Raw genomic sequence first — 24,082 nt, forward strand, 5'->3', positions numbered from 1 at the left:
GAGTCGTTTACCTTTCAGAAATATATATGTTTATAGTCCGAACGAAATCCCATATACTTTTGCGCGTCCCGTAACTTTTTCCCTCGTTTCTTAAACAGGCGGAGTGAAGCCGATCATTTGGAGCTACAGGAAGGGAGGCTTGGCAGAGGACAGATTAAGTTACCTTTAAAAGCTCAGGGTTTGAAGACTGCGGCCAACTAGCTTTCACTCTCTCTGTGGGCAGGGGCAGGTTTAAATAGCACCGCTCAGACGATCATCGTGGCCTCTCGTGCTCAGTGAATCCGCAGGCGTGCGGTGGAGGCCCTAACCAGGTCCTCAGCTGTCATTTTAAAGTGCGCCTGCGTGCGCTCATATACATTTGTGTGTGTGCTGCAAAGTGAAATATTGTAAACGGCACAGAGGAGGACATCTGGAAAGACTTAGTGCGGGCCGGTCACCTGTGATTCAGAGGTAGTAGTTATATCTGTATTAAGCTCAAAATATCTTGAACTTAAGCGTTTGGATATATCTTTTTGAGGAAATATGGGGTGCAGAGGTCTGAGATTTATGACTTCTGGAGAAGTTTTTCTCCATTATATTACATAATGACAATCTAGTCAGTATTATTATCTGCTTGCTTTTCAAAGTTTAAGTATTTGGCATGTTCCTCATTATGCTTCAGATGCCAGAACGTCTACCTGTACTGATTCAGAAAGGACAAACCCGTTGGGTTGTAATTTAATCTATGCTGGGTTGTATCAACCCAAAATGCTGGGTCATTTTAACCCATTGTTGGGTCAAGTACAAACATTTTCTGGGTTAATTTAACACAACCACGGCTGAGTGCGTCCCTTTTTCACCCAGTGCTCCCAAGAGAACGTCACAAACTAAGGAATGTTACAAATATTTCAATATGAACTCAAACATTTATCAAATTGACCCAAATTCAGATTATTTTACTTAATCTGTCTAAATACATTTTATCGCTCCATACTCCTAAAGGTACATTCACACTATAAGCGATTTTGTCGCTATGTGTTGCTCGTCTCTTTCAATGAGGTCGTAAGGGGCCGTTTCTAAATCTGGTTTTCATAAACAAATAAGTAACGTCCACTCCAGTAACTGACGAGAAACGGTTGACGTGACCTTCACTTCTTCACTCTCATTGATAGTCCTCTAGAAAGTCCATCATCATTTGCATAAAGTGTACGTTTTCTCAACTTTGCTATGCGACTGGAAACGCCCATCCGGTCGCTAACGGTCACTAGGGCTGTAACGATTTATCGTGCAAATGCACGTTTTCTCAATTAATGAATTTGAATGAATTACGGTGAAATGCCGCCACATTCAAAAGCCAGAGGGCGCTCTCGTGCAGAAACTCCAATTGTGCTACAGAAGAAGTAGCATTACAAACCCTATTCCAGGAAATGTCTAAATGAATATTTATATCGCTGTTCTTTTTAGATTGTTTAGGTATTTTCATGATAATAAAGTATATTTTGAATGATTTCGTTTAACGTGTGTTGCTTTTTAAAATGCACGTTATAAACGACTCCGACTCATAATGATTTTAAATTGATAAGGACTTCGAACGCCATAGTACACGCACAAGTTGCGCATGAAGCACAGAATCGAATCCTTGCAATGCAGAATCGATTTTAGACAGGTCTTTTTAATGGGACACGTTTGATATATTGTTACAGCCCTAACGGTCACTGTCGCTTGTGTCGCCAGAAGTCGCCAAGCTACCATTGAAATCAATGAGATTGCTTCGCTTTGCTACTGCTAGTCGCTGCTAATGTGAATGACGCTTATGGCCAGTTTCACAGGCTTATTCCCAGACTAAACTAACCTGCTCTGACATATCCTAAAATATATCAGTGTCAAGACTCACACCAGTGATGTTTATTCTAAATCACATTTATTAAAGGTACTTAAATGTTCTTAGTTAAATAAGTAGGGATGTAACGATTAAATTGTGTGTCCCATTAAAAATGCCTGTCTGAAATCGATTCTGAATCGCAAGGCTGCGATTCTTTGTTTAATGCACAGCTTGTGCGTATACTACGGCATTTGGTCAGTAAGAAGTCCTTATCAATCTAAAATCATTATGAGTCGGAGTCGTTTATAACATGCATTTAAAAAAGCAACACTCGTTAAACCAAATCATTTAAAATATTCTTTATTATAATGAAAATACCTGAAACTATTTGAAGAACAGTGATATAAATATTCCTGTTGACATTTCCTTGAATAGCATTCGTAATGCTACTTCTTCTGTGGTACAAAGGGAGTTTCTGCACAGGAGTGCCCCCTGGTGTTCGGATGTGCCTAGATTTTACCGTAATTCATTCAAATTCATTCATTGAGAAAACGCGCATTTGCACGGTTAATTGTTATACCCCTATAAGTAAGGCCTAATCTTGGCTTAATCTTAATATAAATCTGTGAAACTGGCCCCTATATTCCTAGATGTATTATCTGAAATTTTCCTCTGGGATTACTGTACCATAGTAGCCTACCACCTCATCACTTACTTGTAAGGGTGTGCTTCGTATTAAAGTTGCCATTAAACGGAAGTAGCGATTGTCTTATTTTTCCCGTAGCCATACTACTGCATATGACCGGAAGTAAAGAGAGATTGTTTCGAGTAGGGGAGGATTTTACAAATTTTTTATTTGTAAAAAATACTACAATATTCCAATATAAATCAGTTTTTCATTTCAGCTTCATTGTGACTTTAACATTCCTTCCTGTCACCTTCTTTATTTTATCATAGCTGAATTAAACATGCACTCTTTATAGAGTAGTGAAAAAAAAAATTTGGAGATGGTCGTTAATGGGATGAGGTGGAATAGCACAGCCGTGTCTCTTAAATGACTGTGTTGCACAGAACCCTGCTGAGTGCCAGGAATGTGAGGAGACAGGAAGATGTGCAGGAATTGCGACCCAGCCCTCATTAGGACTCACCACTACCTGTCACAACACGTTAGCCACAGCATGCTAGCCACAGCATGTTAGCCCCGCCGTGACTTACGCACAGCAGGTTAGCTCCGAGCGTGTTAGCAACGGCACATTAGGTAGAACATGTTAGCACTGTGTATTAGCTTTTAGCTACAGCCTCTTGGGTCCAAGTGCGTTAGCAATGCCATTTTAAATAGAAGGGCTATTTATATGGTATATAGCGAGAAAAAATTTGGTGTATAGTTTGGTAAAGTTGGGTATGACCAGAAAATTATTAAGAAGAAATGCTAAATGAGAATTGGGTATGACACAGTTCAGACTCAAACTTAAATTTCAAGAGCATCATCGCTCCTATATGTGAGAGTTAGGAGAGAGTAAAAACTGTTGTGCAGTTTCTGATTTCCTAGCAAGTTGTAGGCAGTGCTAGCGCTGATGGGTAGGTAAACGCGTCATATAATATACACAATCCTCCCAGAGGGGACAGTATCTAAGGACAGACAATGTAAAGACTTCCCTCATCAGCCACGCGCTGGTTTTCCTCTCCAAGCCGGAGGTCACGGGTCATCAGACAACATCCTCCCAACATTCAGCTCCTAATTAACCCAGCAGCTTTAGCATCCGTCGTTTTCCAACAGAATCATCTTCGCTGGGGTCGACAGAAAGGAATCGGAAAAGGGAAGCATAGAAATGTTGGAGGGCCAGTGAGTCCAAGGATCAGTCAGCTCAAGATTCCCCCCCTCTCTCATTTCCAAACAATCCGAAGCGGGCGTCACCTGTGAGGCCGTGATGATGATTATCACCCCTGACACTTTCATATCCAGACTGTATTAACTGTTTTTCCAGACACAAACCATTTTCCCTTTCCCGGAAAGTTTGTTTAACTGCTCTAGTGGTCAAATATTTTATATGGCGCTTTGTATATTTACTCGTATCTGCGGAGGGTCGGTCACATGTTAGAGGCTGGTTGTGGTCTGTAAGTGCGAGTCTTCAAAAAACAAATCGAACAAAAGTGCTTGTGCGTTTTTCTTATTGGCACTAGAGAATTGCTGAGTCTTTGATATGTCTTAAAATATAAATCCTGGTTTGGAAAACAGGTAGTTCCACCCTAAACAGATTGATATGCGTTTGGTGTCATTCATATTAAACACTGTTGCAAAGTTAAACCAACTGATATACTTTTTCTGTTCCTGTTTAGGAGATGGAGAAGACTTTTCCCTTTTCTCCTCTGATGACCTGGAGGAAGTTCGGGGAGTGTCAGATGCGGATCAAGCCCCACTCGCCGCTGCTAACAACCTTCCTTCCCCCGGCCTATCAGGCGAGGCTGTCTCCCCGATTGCCCCCTCGCCCTTCCACCCATCATTCCACACTTCCATGTACCTGGCAGAGGAGGGGCTTGAATCGGTCCCCCCAGACTTTGAAGTCCGAGAGTCAGGCGTTTCCAGAGGAAACCTGGGCGTCTGGAGCCGAAGGCATCTGGAAGCGGGAGAGCGTCTCGGACCCTACGGGGTAACATCAAGGAACAAGCCAGAAAGTGCTAGCCAGGCATGGGAGGTAGGATGAAATAATGAACTGGTGAAGCATTCTCTTACAGTAGTCTGATAACAGGCTTATCCAAAGGCTCAGATAAGAAAATCTTCACATGGTCAGGCAAAAAGAGCATGGGCTCGTGGGCCGCTGTTATGATGGAGGGTTTCGCTGTCATCAGAAGAGAGGCAATGTGATTAACCCTGCTCTTTATGTTTTATGGTGGAGCACCTTTGCTCTGCTGTGTGATCTCACGCTAACCCCAGATAACAGCTGCCGTAATCCCATTAGTCACAATTACCAGACAGGCTATTGGTCAGTGTTACGCCAGTTACGTTATATTAACACCCCGATATCCTTTTAATGCTTTAATTCTTTTAAATTGAATATGGCCAAAGCTAAATCAAATAAATTGCTGTGTTGACTATTTGGTTTTAAGTATAGAGAATTATGTTCTGGCTTCTGCATAAGACGACTCTACAAAAAGGGTCCATTTAAGTCATAAGTTGCGTTTGTTTGTGTGTGGTTCACCAGTTAAACACTTTTCTGTCCCAATTGATTATTTTGAAACAATCATTGCAGGTTTATTGAACACGTTATCGATTAATATATATTTATTTAACTTTCACGCCAAGCATTTCGGCTCATTATTCCAGGACATAGTATAAATGTTTAAACACACCACATGTTAAAACACGGCTATTTTTTAGGCCAATAGCCCCTCTAACTGAAGAGTTACCAGTGTAAACAAATCTTCGGGCGATTGATGATTCCTTTCCACTGCTACTGTTTACCATGGTCTCGCAACGATGTGTATAATTTACATCTGTCTGGCTTTCTGGTCAATGGCGCCATGACCTCATTGAGAGATTAGAGTGGTTCTGTGATGTCATCGCATTGGGAGGAGTCAGAATCCAACTTTCCAAACTCAATTGAATCCCTCGTAAATCCTGCTTTTATCCAGGGTAAATACTCAGCTATTGGCCGCCCAACCCTGTGACCGCTCTGTCTATCAGATATTGGTCAGACCACTCTCACCACTTGAACCCGGGTCACAGGACAGGCCAGGGGTCGAGTGCCGTCTTGGCCAGGGTCAGTTTAGGCTAATTTCGCCTGGCCAGAGAGGTTGCAGGAGGGGGTATCAGGCTAATTGAAAATTTAAATAGACCTCGTATTGCACTTATAAAGACATCTTAACTTTCATTTGAATACTACAAGTTTTCATTTACTGCATAATATTACAGTGTACAGTAATGAAAGTGTTCACCTGCAAAGCTTATATATAAACTCTTATACAGTACATAAAAATAGTTGTTTTAAACCATTGTGGGTCAAAAATGGACAAACGCAGCAGTTGGGATATATATAAACCTATGGTGGGCAGGGTTGGGGACGTAACGGGATTGCGTAATTAAGGATACATTCTGTAAGGAAATGGGAATACTTTCAGAATTACAATGGTTTCACTTAAAACTAAATAAATCAATATTTTTGGCATAATAACACTTATTTTCAAACACTGCTTGACTGTACAGTAGTTCCTGTTTCTGTTGTCAGTGATGCCTCTCGTGAGCCACCTGCTGGTGCATATTTGACTTTAAAGGAATCCAAAAGTAATCAGATTGCATTACCTTTATGTTTTGGTGCTTGGATTAAGTTACTAAATGCTTTTTAGTGAATTAATTTTCTAACTGTAATGGGGCGTGCAGACCTAAGCGCTTAAACGTGGCTGAAAACACCAAGCGGATGCCGTCTATAGGCGCTTGTCAGCTTTTTTTCAGCTGAGCGCTTTGGTTGCTATTATACTTCTGCTTTGTTTATCAGTTGTTAAATGATGTGCCCCTTTGTTGTTGTAATTTTTGTCACCCCAACCCCCCCCACGCACACACACACACACAGTGACTGGACGGCCGAATAAGAAGTGGCATTGACGATCTGAGCGTTTCACCCAAACTTAATTTTTTTTTAACTCTCAGTACCCCCCCCCCCCCAAGTCTGATGCTGGGTTATTTCAACCCAAAAGCTAGGTTGATTCAACCCATGGTTGGGTAACAACAACCCAGCATAGGCTTATTTAGAGTTATTATTAACAGTTGCCGCAACAATGGGTTAAAACAACCCAACATTAAAGGATTAGTCAATTTTCTTAAGAAATTGTTTTTTTTTTTTAGGAAAACATTCCAGGACTTTTCTCATTTTAATGGACTTTAATGGACCCCAACACTTATTAGTTTTAATGCAGTTTAAAATTGCACTTTTAAAGGACTCTAAACAATCTCAAACAAGGCATAAGGGTCTTATCTAGCAAAACGTTTGTCTTTTTTGGCAAGAAAAATAAAAAATATGCACTTTTAAACCACAACTTCTTGTCTTTCTCCAGTCATGTGACGCGCCAGCCGACCTCACGTATTAACGAAACTACGCCCCAGGGTTTACAAGTGTGGAGAAAGAGGACCGTTCAGACGTTGTTGTATGTGGAATTATACTAATTAATATCTTTGTGTCAGTTTATTGTTTAAAATGGTCCACAAATGTGCGTTTCATATAACACGTGACCTTTCCACGTATTGCGCAACTACGTGAGGTTGTGCTGGCTTGTCACAGGACTGGAGGAAGACGAGACGTTGTGGTTTAAAAGTGCGTATTTTTTATTTTTCTTGTTAAAATGACAATCGTTTCGCTAGATAAGACCCTTATGCCTCGTTTGGGATCGTTTAGAGTTCTTTGAAACTGCAATTTTAAACTGCATTAAAACTGTTAAGTGTTGGGGTCCATTAAAGTCCATTAAAATGAGAAAAATCCTGGAATGTTTTCCTCAAAAAAACATAATTTCTTCACGACTGAACAAAGAAAGACATCAACAATTTTGGATGACATGGTGGTGAGTAAATTATCTGGATTTTTTTTAAGAAAATTGACAAATCCTTTAATAGTGTATATTCATATTATGAATTCATATACAAGCATGGGGTAGTTAATTAATAGTTACATAATAACTTACATTTTTGCAGTACATATTATTAGTTAGTCTGCAACTTGACTTATATGCTTTGAATGATATTTATTCATGTTTTATATGATTAGTTCTGGTCCATTTGTGTCGGATTTTGGTCTTGATGTATTGTAATAATTTAAATGTTAATAATCTGTTCCTTGCTGTTTTTTAGAGATGAGGCAGAGATTTTTTTTTTAAGATGTGGTATTATGGTTTAAGTTTGGTTGGTCCATGTAATTATGGTTAACTTTGACAAAATCCTGTTGAAAGGTTTGACTTTTGTAATGGTTCTCGTAAATGTTTGGCTTTTGTAATGGTTCTCGTAAAAAACACAAATCAGCAATCTGCTAGTCTTGGTGGAACCAAATTTTTCATAGATTTTATTTTTTTGCTGATTGCTTTATGCCTCTACACATGGCCATGATGGACACCAGAAGTCCTGCATGTGCAAACATTAGGTTTTAATATGATTGAAAAGTCTGCTGTCCCGCATTGGTAGATTTACAGTGTCTTGAGCAAGCACTCCCTCTCTCCTCTTCGGTGTCTCTCTCTCTCTCTCTTTATCATTCTCCATGGAAAGGAAGCAAAAAAAAGGTTTCATGAATTTTAATTCGTTGATAATTTATTGCACGCTTGAATAATATGTATTTAAGAAACTGAGAAGCCACAGAGAAAGAGAGGGAGAAAGAGGGATGGCGGATGGATGACAGCGAGCCGCGGCAGTGCTGTATCACTATGTTTAATTAGCTGGCTGACAGCGGGCCATAACTCTCTCCATTAAGTAAATAAGTTGTAAAGAATTTATGATGAAGTGCCTCATTATTCAGAGGGGATATTCAATGATGGCATGGACACATTAAATATGGTAAATGGCATTAAGCATCTTTCACCGCCTTTTGCCTCTTACTCTCCTGTACACCCCCCGCGTGAGAAGCCGTCAATATGCCAATATGCAAGAGACTGTAAAAATGAAATTGATTTGTTAAATGTGACTTAAGATAGATCTGTTTGCTTTCATCATCAGTTCTGCCATGTGGAAGAGTGATGTCACTGGGGTACGATAAAGACAAAACCCATCTGGAGGCAGTGATGAAGTGTGTGCGTTGTGTGTGTGAGTGTGTACGCGTGTGCGTGCATGAGGGCTAAAATATTGCACATGACTATGAGCATCTGTTTGGGTGTAAGCTTGAGTGTATGTGACATTGTGTGTTGTCTTTCTGTGTATGTTATGTTTCTGTTTCCATAATTAAGTGCACAAGTGTTTGTTTGTGATCATGTGATTTCACGTTTGAGTGCACAGGTGCCCAAGGTGTTTGAGTGTGTACTGTACAAGTTTTTGTTTGTTTTAGATGATCACAGGTGTTTGTTTGTGTATGTGTACTGTACAGATGTTAATTTGTAACCATGTGTTTGAGTTCACAGTTGTGTGTGTGTGTGTGTGTGTGTGTGTGCGTGCGTGCGTGCGTGCGTGCGTGTGTGTGTGCGTGTGTGTGTGTGTGTACTGTACTGGTGTTTCTTTGTAACCCTGTGTTTGGGTGCATGTGTGTATGTTTGTGTAATTTTGTGTACTGTACAAATGTTTAAAACTATGTGTTTGTGTGCATGGGTGTTTGTTTGTGAATGTGTAATGTACAGGTGTTTGTTTGTAACTATGTGTCTGTGTGCATGAGGTGTTTGTTTGTGAATGTGTAATGTACAGGTGTTTGTTTGTAACTATGTGTCTGTGTGCATGAGGTGTTTGTTTGTGTATGTGTACTGTACAGGTGTTTGTTTGTAACTATGTGTCTGTGTGCATGGGTGTTTGTTTGTGTATGTGTACTGTACAGGTGTTTGTTTGTAACTATGTGTCTGTGTGCATGGGTGTTTGTTTGTGAATGTGTAATGTACAGGTGTTTGTTTGTAACTATGTGTCTGTGTGAATGGGTGTTTGTTTGTGAATGTGTAATGTACAGGTGTTTGTTTGTAACTGTGTCTGTGTGCATGGGTGTTTGTTTGTGTATGTGTACTGTACAGGTGTTTGTTTGTAACTATGTGTCTGTGTGCATAGGTGTTTGTTTGTGTATCTGTACTGTACAGACAACACATGTGAACTCAAACACATGGTAACACAGAAACACCTATACAGTACACATACACAAACAAACACCCATGCACACAAACACACAGTTTACAATACACCTGTACAGTACACACATGCAAGCACGAACACACACACACACACACACACACACACACAACACCTGTGTGCGTGTGTGCCTGCGTGCATGCGTAAGTACTGTACAGGTGTTTGTATTTGTGTTTGTATGCATGGGTGTTTGTTTGTTTATGTGTAATAGACGTATGTTTGTTTGTAACCATGTGTGTGTTTGTGTGAGTGTGTTCTGTAAAGGTGTTTGTTTGTAACTGTGTGTTTGTGTGCATGGGTGTTTGTTTGTGTATGTGTACTGTACAGGTGTTTCTGTGTAACCATGTGTTTGGGTGCATGTGTGTATGTTTGTGTCATTCTGTGTAGTGTACTAGTGTTTAAAACTATGCGTTTGTGTGCATGGGTGTTTGTTTGTTTTCTTTACAAATGTTTGTTTGTAACCATGTGTTTGAGTTCACGGGTGTTTGGTTTTGTGTGTATGTGTGCGCGTGTGTATGTGTGTAATGTACAGGTGTTTGTGTGAATCGGTGTTTGTTTGTGTATGTGTACTGTACAGGTGTTTGTTTGAAACCGTGTGTTTGAGTACATGGGTGTTTATTATTTTTGTGTGTACTACAGAAATGTGTTAGTTTGTAACTGTGTGTTTGTGTGAATGGGTGTTTGTTTGTGTATGTGTACTGTACGTGTGTTTCTTTGTAACCATGTGTTTGGGTGCATGTGTATGTTTGTGTCATTTTGTGTATTGTACAAATGTTTAAAACTATGTGTTTGTTTGCATGGGTGTTTGTTTGTGTATGTGTACTGTACAGGTGTTTGTTTGAAATCGTGTGTTTGAGTACATGGGTGTTTATTATTTTTGTGTGTACCACAGAAATGTGTTTGTTTGTAACTATATGTTTGAGTTCACAGGCATTTGTTTGTGTGTGTGCTGTACAAGTGTTTGTTTGTTTTTGTAACCATGTGTTTGCATCATAGTTTGTTAAACATGTATTTATGTGCCTATGCACCAGCGATTGTTTACGTCAAATTTTGGAGTTTTGTAACTGTGTTCAACTATTTGCAGAAGTGTTTGTGAAATGATGCATGTGTTTGTGAGGTTGTACACACCACTGCCCATTTGTGTGTTTGGTTGTACACACTATGATTTGTGTCTTTCACAAAAAAAGATGTCTGTTTGTGATTGTTATGATTGTGTTTGTGCATGTGCTACTTTGTGGTTTGTGTGCATGTGTGTGATTTGTGTAAGAAGATTCGTAAACAGATTATAAGAGAAGTTTTTCACCGAAGAGCAGACCATAATCATAAATTTGAACCTGTAGTCCTTGTGAGTCTCTCTCTGTGTGTGTGCGTGCGCCCGTGCTGGTGTGTGTGTGTGTGCTGAAGTAATGAAAGCTGTTGAATTACGAGTTCACATGCCTTCAGTAAATAAAACAACCACCTGCCTCAGACTCACTCAAAGCCATTTTACTTGGCTTAGCCATTTCATATTATCTGTCCAGGTCAGTGTGTTGACCTCACAAAGGTGCAAGCTCATGTGTGTATGTGTCTGTGTGTGTATACATGTGTATGGTAGTAGGGGGTTTTGTCCACCTTTTGAGGGGACATCGATGGATGGGACGTAGGAGATTAGTCCTGTGTGTGTGTGTGTGTGTGTGTGTGTGTACGTGGCTGGAGATTAAGAGTGTATGTGAATAGGGGTGAAGGATTAGTCGTCCACAGCATGCCTGTCTCCACACTCCACTCTTTTTTTTAACCCTGCTATCCCGCTCTCCATCTTCTCTCTCTTTCTGTCCGTCTTTTGTGCTGGAACCTTCTGTCTGTCAGTCTCCCGATGGCGTCAGCTCGACCTGTCATTCGTCCTGAGAAATATTTATCCGCTTCTTGTTTTCGCTCATTCTTTCTCTCCGATATATATTCCTCCTCTCTTTTTCAAGGCCAGAAAAGAAGTTTAATCCCTGTCTCAGAGTAACTGACCTCAAACACACAACAGCCATTCAGAGAGGCTTCTAGGACTCATCTCATGTGTTTTTATGAAGCATTATGTTTTAAAGTATTCACATTGCAACTCGTTCCTGATTCTCATCAGGAAAGAGAGAGAGAGAGAGAGAGAGATCTTGGATTGGGACTCGACTGGTGTACAATACTGGCACTCGTTCACTACCACTTTAAGAAACACGAAAACAAAATTCCTGTAGCTGAAAGGAAAACAACACAGATTTTCAATATTTTACTATGTTTTTACCTCAACTTAGATGAATTAATACATACCTATCTTTTTTCAATGCATGCACTTTGTACAGCGCTTCATGAATGTGTTAGCATTTAGCCTAGCACTATTCATTCCTATGGCTCCAAACAAAAGTTTTATTTTTTGCCACCATACTTACTTGTGTAACTACTCATGTAACAGTCTTTAAATAGGGAAAACATGGAAGTGTTTGGTGGCTTCTAAATTCATTCCTGTTTGGATCCTAAGGAATGAATGGGGCTAGGCTAAATGCTAACACATTCACAACGCGCTGTACAAAGATTAAAAGTGCATGCATTGAAAAAAGAGGTATGTATTAATTCATCTAAGTTGAGGTAAGAACATAGTAAAATATTTTGAAAAACGGTGGTGTTTTCCTTTAACTGTCTTGGTAGAGCATTGTGTTAGCAGTGTAAAGGTCATGGGTTCCATTCCCCCAGACTGATCAAATGTATGCAGCAGTCGCTTTGGATGTTTTAATATGTTTATTGCTATCAAATTAAAGGTTGTGAAGTTTCAGTCGCTCACCCAAACAAGCAATACACAAAATTTAGCTTTTTCTTCATCTGCGTCTCTCAGCAGGGTGGGGAAGCTCAAGTTAAATACTTATGGTGTTCGGTATAGAAATGACGTTGGGACAAAGGCACTTTTTGGCAATGGGTAAGGTCTGCCTATGTGTCACAATGCCAGGTGAACGGGGGTGCCAGTGGAGGTCGTGACCTCATTAGATGTGTAAGAATAGGGGTGTATGTTTGGGTGTATGGGGTGTACCTGCTGAAAAGCTCTGTAGGGAGGAGGGGGCGGGTTTCATTAAAATTAGCCCTCCTCTTCCTGTTTCTGCCTCTATCTCTGTCTCTCTTTTCTGCACAAGACAAGAATGGAGACCTGCTGCGGGTCTCCAAAAGACGCTTTAACACAAAATTGCATTTTTTCACACAGTCATTGAGTTTTCAAATGTGGGAAACATAGTTATGTTTCAATGCTCCACAATAAAATACACTTGCTTATGTTTTTTAGTCTCTACTAAGCAAGTCTTTGCTAGACATTATACATTGTTAAGATTAAAATCCGGTTGTATTCAGAATTTCCTGTCCCATAATTATTTCCAATCCTGAAAGGAACACGTACACCCCAAGCAAACGTTAACGTTAGGTTTTAATGGAAATATGTTTACATCACAATGTCAAGTTGTCAATCACTTCGCCCGATGATTGTGTCAGGGTTAAACACGATCGCCAGTCATTTCTGGGGTAATTCCCTAATTATGAAAATACTTAAAATCTAAGCAGATGTGTACCAGCGACCTGGAAGCTGTTCAGGTTTTAAACCGACATGTTTGAGCAGTCTTGACAGCGTGTTTTGGTGATCGTGTCTTTCAATGTCATGTTGGTAACCGAAGATTGTGGCATTAATATGAAAGAGCATGATTTCATTCTTGCTTTTGGGGGGGATTGTGATGTTCCACACCCTGTCCTGCTTTTTTCTGTCTTTACAGCCGTCTGTCTTTCATCATATTTTTCACTTATTCTAGGAGGCATTGACATGATTGACAAATAGTAAGGGATAGAAGATGTAAAATATACTTACACTCAATTGTTACGTTCACGTAAATGACACAATTTATTTAAAGGATTAGTCAATTTTCTTAAAAAAAAATCCAGATAATTTACTCACCACCATGTCATCCAAAATGTTGATCTCTTTCTTTGTTCAGTCGGGAAGAAATTATGTTTTTTGAGGAAAACATTTCAGGATTTTTCTCATTTTAATGGACTTTAATGGACCCCAACACTTAACAGTTTTAATGCAGTTTAAAATGGCAGGTTTAGAGGACTCTAAACGATCTCAAACGAGGCAAAGGGGGCTTATCTAGTGAAACGATCGGCATTTTTAGCAAGAAAAATAAAAAATATGCACTTTTAAACTACAACTTCTAGCCCTCTTCCGGTCCTGAAGATGAGAAGTTGTGGTTTAAAAGTGTATATTTTTTATTTTTCTTGCCAAAAGTGACAATCGGTTCGCTAGATAGACCTCGATTGGGATCATTTAGATCATTTGAAACTGCAATTTTAAAATATATTAAAACTGTTAAGTGTTGGGGTCCATTAAAGTCCATTAAAATGAGAAAAATACTGGAATGTTTTCCTCAAAAAAAAAAAACATAATTTCTTCTCGACTGAACAAAGAAAGACATCAACAATTTGGATGACATGGTGGTGAGTAAATTATCTAGATTTTTTTTTTAAGAAAATGGACTAATCCTTTAACACTGCTTGTGTTGTGTATGGGGCCCAATTTATACACTCTCAGAAATAAGGGGTCAAAAGCTGTCACTGGAATGGTACCCTTCAAAAAAGTCCTAATATGTGCTATTTAGACACAGATATGTATACATTTTGCACCAGTATGTAACTTTGAGGTACTAATATGCACTCTTTAGTAGGGATCATTTGAAGAATAAAAGTTTTTGTTTACATAATATATGTGGGTGTGCTGTGTATAATAATTATGTATAAATACAGACACAATTGCATTTATATATATATATATAAGAAATATTTGCATGTGTATATGCATGTTTATATTTATATATAATTTATATTATATATAAATATAAGTATATATTATATAAAAAAATTCCTTAAAATTATACATGTATGTGTGTGTATTTACATATTATTATTTACATATTTATTTACATTATACATTATTTACTTATAATTATTTACATAATTATTATATATACACCCACATATATTATGTAAATGAAAAAATTTTATTTTTTCTGCAAATGAGTAGTCGCAAAAAATTAAATGCACTAGAAAAGCTTCATTAATAGTTTTAAAGGCAGACATATTTGTAACAACAGTATTTTTATATGACAAAGAGGTCATGTTTGGTGAATGCGTTTTGTGAAGGTAAATGCAGTGTAGGAGATATAGACTATTTTTTTAGTAATTCTCCATTTCTTGTGCACAAAGACACTGTTTCTAATGCACATGAATGAGCAGAAATTGTGTGTGTGTGCGTAAATGTGTATAATTGTGTCTATAAAGGGAGTTGTGTTCATCGCAAAAGAGCTGTGTGTGTGCATGTGTGTGTGTCTGTGTGAGATTGGAGCTGACACAGGCTGTATTATCATATGTTTTACGTTAGCTCGCTCTAAACTTCTGTGTGGGGTAGACAGTTCAGAAATGCCACTCAACCTGAACGCACACACACACACACACACACACACACACGCGCACACACACACACACACACACACACACACACACACACACACACACACACACACACACACACACACACACACACACACACGCACACACACACACACACACACACACATACACACTTACCTACTCAACTAAGAATAGACCTCAGCAAAACAGATAGAGTTACTCAAACCTGAAGATGGAGGGAGGTGGGGGAAGAAAGTGAGAAAGAACGATAGATGGCCAAAACCAAAACGATTCAGCATAAAACAGTTGTGAAAATGTGGAGAACATGACAAGAGACAAGAAAACTTGAGAGAGAAAACTTAAGCTGGATGAGAGAGAGAGAGAGAGAGAGAGAGAGAGAGAGAGAGAGAGAGAGAGAGAGAGAGAGAGAGAGAGATTAATCAGATTTTCCGGGTGGCAGCAGGTAGTTGGAATAGGACTTTCTCCCTGGACGTCCTCTCGGATAACAGGTTAACACACACATACACACTCGGCAGTCAATTCGTTTGGCTATGTCAACCGTGATCTATCAAACAGGATTTTTCCTGCTCTATGTCAGTAACATTAGAACAGAAATCTGCTCTAATTGTTGTAACTGGTCAAGATGAGTTACCATCTCTGGCCAAAGACGGGCACGCCCTCTCCATCAGTTACCCGGGACAGATTATGAGCCTGACATCCTGCCATACGCAACCTTCAAAACAAACCCCCTAGAGAGAAAGAAGAAAGAAAGAGAGAGAGAGAGATGTTTTTTGTGTTTGATGGACGGGGACTTCCAGGGTTTCTCCTTAAATAGGGCGAAAACACATCCATCTTCTCTCTTCTTCGGTGTGTCCGGACTTTTTTATTTTAAGTGGCGTCTCTCTGCCCTCTTTTCCTCTCTTACTTTCTTTATGACAGCCATTGTAACCTCTTCAGAGCGACGGGGGGAAGCCGTGCCATTGGCCGACGCCTGGCTTGATTGACAGCGGGAGTCCGGCCAACTGCCACCCAGGACACCCAGCCATAAATCATCAGCTATGGAGCGCGCCCACTTCCTGAAATGCTACCGCTGCCTGCAGGGGACAAAAAGCCCTTTGTGGAAGATTTTATTTGGGGGAGAAGGTTTAGAAGGTCTCGGGACGGTTTGCCAGGGCCGACCGCCCTGCATGCCTCTCTGCTCAGAGATGAAGCTGTAGCCAAACGGAGAGAGAGAAGAAAAATAGAGGGATTTAACTTGTGGCCGAGCTTTGCCCTCTGCTGACACCAGTGGCTTTTCCAGGTGTACCAAACCCATCTTAACCTCAGGCTTCACACCCATCGGTTATTCTAGTAAAACATGCAATATAAGCATAGGATACCAACTGATTTCTTTTATTTTAAGATTGGAAAACGTTTTTTAATTACAGAAAGCAGGATTTAAAGCGATACTCCAGCCAAATATCAAAAGTATCCCATGTTTTACTCAAACTCAAGCAATCCGACTTACATAAGTCCATCATCTTTCAGACAAACACATTTGGAGTTATTTTAGTAAATGCTTTTTTAAGCTTATAATGGTAGAAAAACAAAAATGGTAGTAAACAACTTCGGACTTTGAAGCTCAAAAAGTGCTTTCATCCTTCACAACAGTAATCCACATGGCTCTAAGGGGTTAATTAAGGTATTTTACTGGTAATCGATGCAATTTTGTCCGAAAAATATACATAGGTTAAACTTTATAAACTATATTAACTAGCTTCCAGTAACAATAGCGTCTTGGACTCATACGATTAAGGGGTGAGACACACCAAAGTTTTTTTTTACGCGCCATTTGCAAAATGCCAGCTGTTTTTCAGCTTAGCGCCAGCTTTCTTTAGCTGAGCGATTTGGTAGCTGTGATACTTGAGCTGTGAGCCGTTTGGTTGTTGTGATACTTGTCCCGCCCCTCCTCCACTGTGATTGGACGGCTGTGTGCGAACTGACATTGACGAGCGGAGCTTTTCATCCAAAGTTAAATCTTTTTCAACTCTCGATGTTCAGCGCTGAGCGCGGAAAAAATTGCAGAGCGCCGGTTTTCCGCACGAAAAAAATTCGCCAGCTGCTGGCTGTTTTAAAAAACACAGCGCTTCCATTGGAAAGAATTGAAAACATGCTGGCCGTGGACTTAAAAGCTTTACGGTACATTCACACGGGGCGAAAGCATTAACGCTTGACGGAAGGCTTGTCTGCAGCGTGGCCAACAGCCAATCACAGTGGCCGCAACACATCCTGCGGTCTTCCATAAACGTAATTGGCTGGCTCTGCCTAGGTTATTTGCATAAGGTGATCTGATCACTTGAAAAGTTGAGAAATGTTCAACTTCTACCGCGAGCAACGGCACTGACGCGGCGTCGACGGATCCACAAATCAGTTCGGCAACGCATGACGTCACCAATTAAAAGTGTATGGGAAGTGTTAACGCTTACGCCCCGTGTGAATGTACCGTTAGTGTGCACGCCCCCTATCAAGAGTACCCATAGAGACCAACGCTCACTACGCTAAAGCTAAAAAGTTTTGTGGATCGCGTAAGTCCAAGATGGCGTTGTTACCAAAAGCTAGTTATAACAGTTTATGAAATATGGATATTTTTCGTACAATTTTGTAATGATTACCCGCAGAAGACCTTTATTAACCCTGTGGAGCCGTGTGGATTACTTCTGTGAAGGATGAATGCCCTTTTTGTGGTTTTTAAGTTGTTATAAAGTAGTTATAAAGCTTGGAAAAGCAAGGACATTTCCTAAAATAACTTTAAATGTGTTAATCTAAAAGATGATTGGCTTATGTATCTAGGATTGCTTGAGGGTGAGTAAATCATGGGGTAATTTTGATATTTGGCTCGATTATCCCTTTAAGAAGTGCATCTATAAGTACTCATATAGGTACTTAGAAGCAAAGTCTGTTTAATTATACGGGTCATTTAGAGGGCATGTAAAACCAAATCATGACCGTTAAAGTCCAAGAAAGCTTGACTAACATTATAAGTAAACTTCAGGGGGAAAATAAAATGCTAAAAAGTGTAAAATTCCTACTTTTTGCATCCCCTATCGGTGCCTGTTACAGTACATTGGAAGTTTCAAGAATATTTTTCCATGCGCCGATTAAATCCTCCATTGAGTCGAACCGACGCCTGACGATCAGGTATCGCAATGATTGTGAATTATCTGGCACGATGGTCAGAAGGGCCGACATGGACGTGAAGTTCAATCAACGGCGGCGTCCGGATCGGAGTCTCACACCAGAGGAGATCTCCCTCGTTGTTTTCACTCATCTCTCCCTTCTTTTTCTGTCTGTTTTTCTTTTTCCGCTACCTTGTCAGACACAGAGAGAGACGGGCCTGTTTTCTCTTTCAATAAAGATCTGAAAGACAGTGAGAAATAGGGAGCGCGATGTGACCCTGGAGAGGTACAGACGAGAAATCCCTGACACCTCCGTAAATCTGGATGTCCCGCGTCCACCCTCCACTGCAAGTGTGTGTGCGCCTCGAGTGTCAACCAGCCGCAAGAGAAAAACATTCCTGTGTGGTTCTCACACAAATTCAGGAGGTTTGCTGTGAAAACAAGGCCTTTCCTCACTGCTTCACTCTTTCTTTAGGCCTCTAGTCTCTCTCTCTATCTCTCTATCTCTCTCTCTCTGGCTTCAGCTGTCCTCCCCAGACTAGGCTGGTAGGGGAAAGGATGAAGGTTTCATTGTGCTGGTGTTGATTCTGCATGAGACTCTGTGTTTAGCTTTTATGATGAATACGCACACGCTCAAGTCTGTGCTGTTATTTTGAAGTCTCTCTGGATGTAGCTCAACCTCGCTCTGTCTTTCTGTCTCACTGACATTTACCATGGTATTATCATGCTTTTAAACATGTGACATGGTTTTATTGTGTATTTTGGGACATGTACAGTAACATGGTAATGCAGTGTTTGTTTTGGCCGTCTACTGTGAGATACCGTGTTTTTGGATGTGCTATAACAATATTATGTTTTTACATTTACCAATAACCATGGTTTTTGACATGGTGTTACTATACAATGAAGTACCATGGAATACCATGGTAATGCAGTGTTTTTAAAAACATGTACCATGGTGTTTTTTTTTACATTTACCAATTACCATGTTTATCCAGTGGTGCCTCACCGCAGAACACGACATCCAGGGTGTGGGGTTTGATCCAGACCCAGGGGTGGGATTTAGATCCAGGGGCGGAGCTGGATCCAGAGATCTCTTCCCTCTGCATTTTGATTGGTTGGCAGTTTTACCAAGACACATACTACACGTGTTGTTGCGTTATCATTTCTGCATTGAATCGTAATTAAATTAAGTTCTTTTTTGACAGAAAAACTAACTTTACTTATGACTACAATAAAAGTAGTGGCTTTAGGGTGAAATGTAAGTTTTTTTTGGAGTAAAACATTTCGGGTACTACGAATAATCTTACCACATGCAGATACCTATGAATGGATACATATGCATAATTGTTAACATATATATGGCATGTTATTTAGAAATTATACATTTTATGGATGTATCATGGTAATGCAGTGCTTTTCAAACATGTACCATGGTATTTTTGTGACATTTGCCATAATATTACCATATTTTGAACATCATTGATGGTATTGCTGTGTATTATTTACCATCTTTTTAAAAAAAGTAAAGATCTTAGCATGTTGTTTTTTGACATTAACCATAGTATTACCATGTTTATCAGCATATGACATGGTATTACTGTATGTTTAGAGGCATTTACTATAGTAATACAATGGTTTTGAAGCATTTACTATAGTATTTTTTTATATTTACTACTTAACATGTTTTCAGCATGTGACATTTTGTTACTATACGTTTTATGGACGTATCATGGTAATGCAGTGCTTTTCAAAACATGTACTGTACCATGGTATTTTTGTGACATTTGCCATACTAATACCATGTTTTGAACATCTGAGATTATTGCTGTGTATTGTACCATCTTTTTAAAATAGTAAAGATCATACCATGTTTTTTGACATTTACCATAGTATTACCATGTTTTCAGCATATGACATGGTATTACTGTATGTTAAGAGGCATTTACTATAGTAATGCAACAGTTTTGAAACATGTACTATAGTATTTTATACATTTACCAATTTCCATGTTTTTGAGCATGGGACATGGTATTATTATACGTTTTATGGACGTATCATGGTAATGCAGTGTTTTTCAAAACATGTACCATGGTATTTTTGTGACATTTGCCATAATATTACCATGTTTTGAACATCTAAGATGAGATTGCTGTGTATTATTTACAATCTTTTTAAGGAAAGTAAAGATCGTACCATTTTGACATTTACTATAGTATTACAATGTTTTTATTGTGACATAGTATTCCTGTGTATTTTAGGACACACTGTATCATGGTAATACAGTGATTGGTTTAGCAATCTGCTATGAAATACCATGTTTTTTTTACTACAGAAGTGCCTTCTATCTTTTTAAACGTACCATGGTATTTTTTGACAGTTACTATGGTATGACTATGTGTCAAGCGTGTGACATGGTATTACTTTATGTTTTGAGACATAGACCATGTTTATAATACTGTTTTTTGGGTGTAACATAGTAATACTGTTTTTTAAACATACTGTACAGCACAATGGTACCACAATGCTTTTGGACATGTATCACTGTATTTCCATTTTTGGACTACAGTAATACCATGGAATTACTTTGGAATTACCTGTGAATAACCTTGGAATTATCTTGGAATTAGGTTTAGTGTTTAGGCTCGCTCACCCTTTCTCTCTCTCTCTCTGTCTCTCTCTGTCTCTCTCTCTCTCTCTCTCTCTCTCTCTCTCTCTCTCTCTCTCTCTCTCTCTCTTTCTCTCTCTCACTCACACACACACACACACACACACACACACACACACATACACAAACACCTAGAGTTAGCCACATTAGCCAGATTTTTCACCCAAATGGAAATGTGTGCTGTTACATGGCCATCGCCCCTGACGATCTGCTGTCCAATCATTCACAAGCAGCCCATCGTCCCCGCAAATAGGCCTGTCACTCTCCCCGTCGGCACGGTAACGGATGGTCCATCATTAAAGGGGGGTGAGCAGGGGTGAAGTCAAGTCCGGTGGATGATGAGCCCACTGCCCATCAGGTATTCGGACAAACACACCAAAGTGTGTGTCTGTGGGTTATACATGGGTGTCTATGAGAGATTCACCACTTAGCAAAAAAGTGGCATTGTAATAACTTTTTTAGACTTTTACCATAGTACACACATATATGGTGATCATTCATACACAGTATAATCATTATTGCACAATAGTACAGCTACAGTTAGCTTTTGCATGAAATGTGCATGTGTATGTGTGTGACTAGTAGCCTACAATGATCGTAAATTAAAGAGCTGTTCTCGTGGAGGAGATAAGGCATTATGGCTATTTACACTGACTCGCACTCACTATCCATCAACACACACACGCTAACACACACACACGCGGGTCGGATCCAGCCGCGTCACGCTTATTTATGTTCAGTGCTCTTGGTAAGGCTACACTAGAGTGTTAGACTCAATAGAGCCATCCGTTTCTCACCGTGTGTGCGGATGAGGTGATGATGATGCATTCTGTTGTCAGGGAAACAATCAGCAAAGCCGGTCGTTACGGTAACAGGATCGCCATGGATGCCTGCCCGGTAAATAACACCTCCATCGGCCCGCCCGTCGTCACAGAGACAAATGCCGGGCTTTTAATTAGGCTAATAAAATAAAAAGAAAGGGCTGACTGCTCTGAGTGGCTGTCAGTTACTGAAGATACATCACACACACACACAACCACAGTCACTTAAAACCACAATGTGTCTTTATACTCGCGCAACACTACACATACACGCGCGCAAAAACACTATATATGTTTGATGTTACTGACTTCAAACAGTATAAACATTGAAACTTTTGGCTGACTGTCAAAGTTCTTTTTTCTTACTTCAGCTACGCAAGTAGTATGCAAGATCGTCTATACATTAAAAGGGTCTTCAAAGCAATGCTACAGAAGAACCATATTTGGTTCCTCAAAGAACCATTCAGTCAAAGGTACTTAGAACCATTACTTTCATATCTTTTTATAATCTAAAGAAACTATGAAGGTTCTTCATATGTTAAAGGTTCTTTATGGAACCATACGGTCAAAAATGGTTCTTCTATGGCATCGTGAAGCACCTTTATTTGTAAAAGTGTGGATGGCGTACTATTTCAAGGAGATTTTGTGTGTCCATTCATGTTTTTGGAGCGCAAATTCAAAATATGTGTTCGGAGGGCCGTGTGTTGCTCATGATTTCAAAATATGTGTTTGTTGCGTCATGTAAATAATGTGCATCTCACATCATGTGTCAAAATACGGGCCTGCTGCACACCCGTCGAAAGGATTTATGATAAAAGAGACGCTCACGTTCACGAAATACTTACAAGACACTCACTTAACACCAAACTCTGATTACGCATGAGATTAAGCGAGTATCTGACAAACGTGAGCGTCTCTTTTATCATAAACCCTTTAGACGCGTCTGCAGCAGGCTCATATTTTGACATCCCGTGTGATGCACAAAAGTTTACATGACGCGCCAAACACATATTTTGAAATGATGAGCCACACATATGATGGGCTAAATACATGTTGTGATGTGCCCTCGAAATAGAAGTCACGGGCTGCCACTGAATATTACCCAGAATTCTTTGCACTGAGTGTGTGATGGTTCTCTATCGATTTGTTTAGCCAAAGACAAATGACATGAAATGCAATGCCAAAGCTACCACAGCAGTTTTTTTAATGGTTCAACCTAAAAGTTTAGAATTAATGCATTTTAATGTAATGAATTTGGCTAGATGCTTATGCACTTGTATAATGCATACAGGTGTACATGTGCTAGAAAAGGTTCCTCACAGAAGAACCGTTTTTGGTTCCCCAATGGACCGAAAATGCTTTAGGATGTAACTTTACATTTGTAAACCATAGTTAAACTTTGTTGCATGTTTAGCAAAAACATTGGTTGGACAGATAACAACAAGCAGATGTCTTTTACCAGAAATCCTGTTGAAGTTATGTGTGGGTTAAGTTTAGTTTGCGATTAGTTGCCTGTTAATAATCAACTTGCATTTCTGCATAATCCAGGTTTAGATCAGTAAAGGTGGAAATAATCCTAGAACAGGCTTAAAAGCAGTGCTAACTATCGTTTTATATGACAAGCATGAAACATGAAACCTAGAGAAAGACCAATTTGCCATTGGGTTAAGCAAGAAGACCTTAACTATTAAGGGTTTAGTGTGAAATGCCCTTATGCAAAGTTTTTCTCTCTCTGACACGCACACACATTTTCGAAGAGACACATACTGTAGTATTTCCAGACGCAAGTTTTTTCAGGTGTTTCACTGTAGACGTTCATTTACCAAAACTAATTGAAATAAAACTCTTTCCTCCTCCCGCTTATGTTCACAACACTTCACTTGTCACCATGAATGACCCAGTGTCTGTCTGCCCGGTTTCTGAAAAGCAGCCTCGCTAACCTATAATGTATGTCATCGGCTCGGGGTATTTTTGAAGACTAGAATATTTTCAAGTTGATAAAATAACAGTTGCAGGTAATAATACAGCCAGACGGGCTCCAGATGGCGCGGTGAAAGAAGCCACTTGGTCGGATTTCTCTAAAGTCTTCCCTGAACGTTCTGCTTCATTTCCGCAAAGTCAGCTGAGGTGATGAGTTTAACGGGAGAGGTAAAAAAGGATGTAGAATAGAACATGGAATGGAGTTTTAAAGGGCAGTAAGGAAACGAACAACTAAATCGAAATTGAAATTGACCCCAGTGCCTTGTGACGCCGCGGTGACATTGTAGCACCGCTTCTCGTTTCTTTAAATCACTTTAATGCACCTTAGACAGAAAGTGTGTATCAGGAATACAAGCCTTGTTGCTGATAGTTTCGAGGGTTGTTAAAGGTCCAGTCTGGTGGACGTGAATATAATTT

General features: G+C 39.7%; 1 protein-coding gene across 15 annotated transcripts in view; it reads left to right on the forward strand.

Annotated features, from left to right (window-relative positions):
• mecom (MDS1 and EVI1 complex locus) overlaps positions 1–24,082 on the forward strand; it is a 204,964-nt gene that overhangs the window by 85,929 nt on the left and 94,953 nt on the right. For all 15 annotated transcript variants that reach the window (XM_065280688.2, XM_065280687.2, XM_065280701.2 and 12 more), the window contains exon 2: positions 4,139–4,494. In XM_065280688.2, coding sequence (XP_065136760.1) covers positions 4,139–4,494 — 356 coding nt within the window. The remainder of the gene's footprint in view (positions 1–4,138; positions 4,495–24,082) is intronic.

Source organism: Paramisgurnus dabryanus, chromosome 8 (assembly GCF_030506205.2).
Source record: "Paramisgurnus dabryanus chromosome 8, PD_genome_1.1, whole genome shotgun sequence".
Taxonomy (NCBI): Eukaryota; Metazoa; Chordata; class Actinopteri; order Cypriniformes; family Cobitidae; genus Paramisgurnus; species Paramisgurnus dabryanus.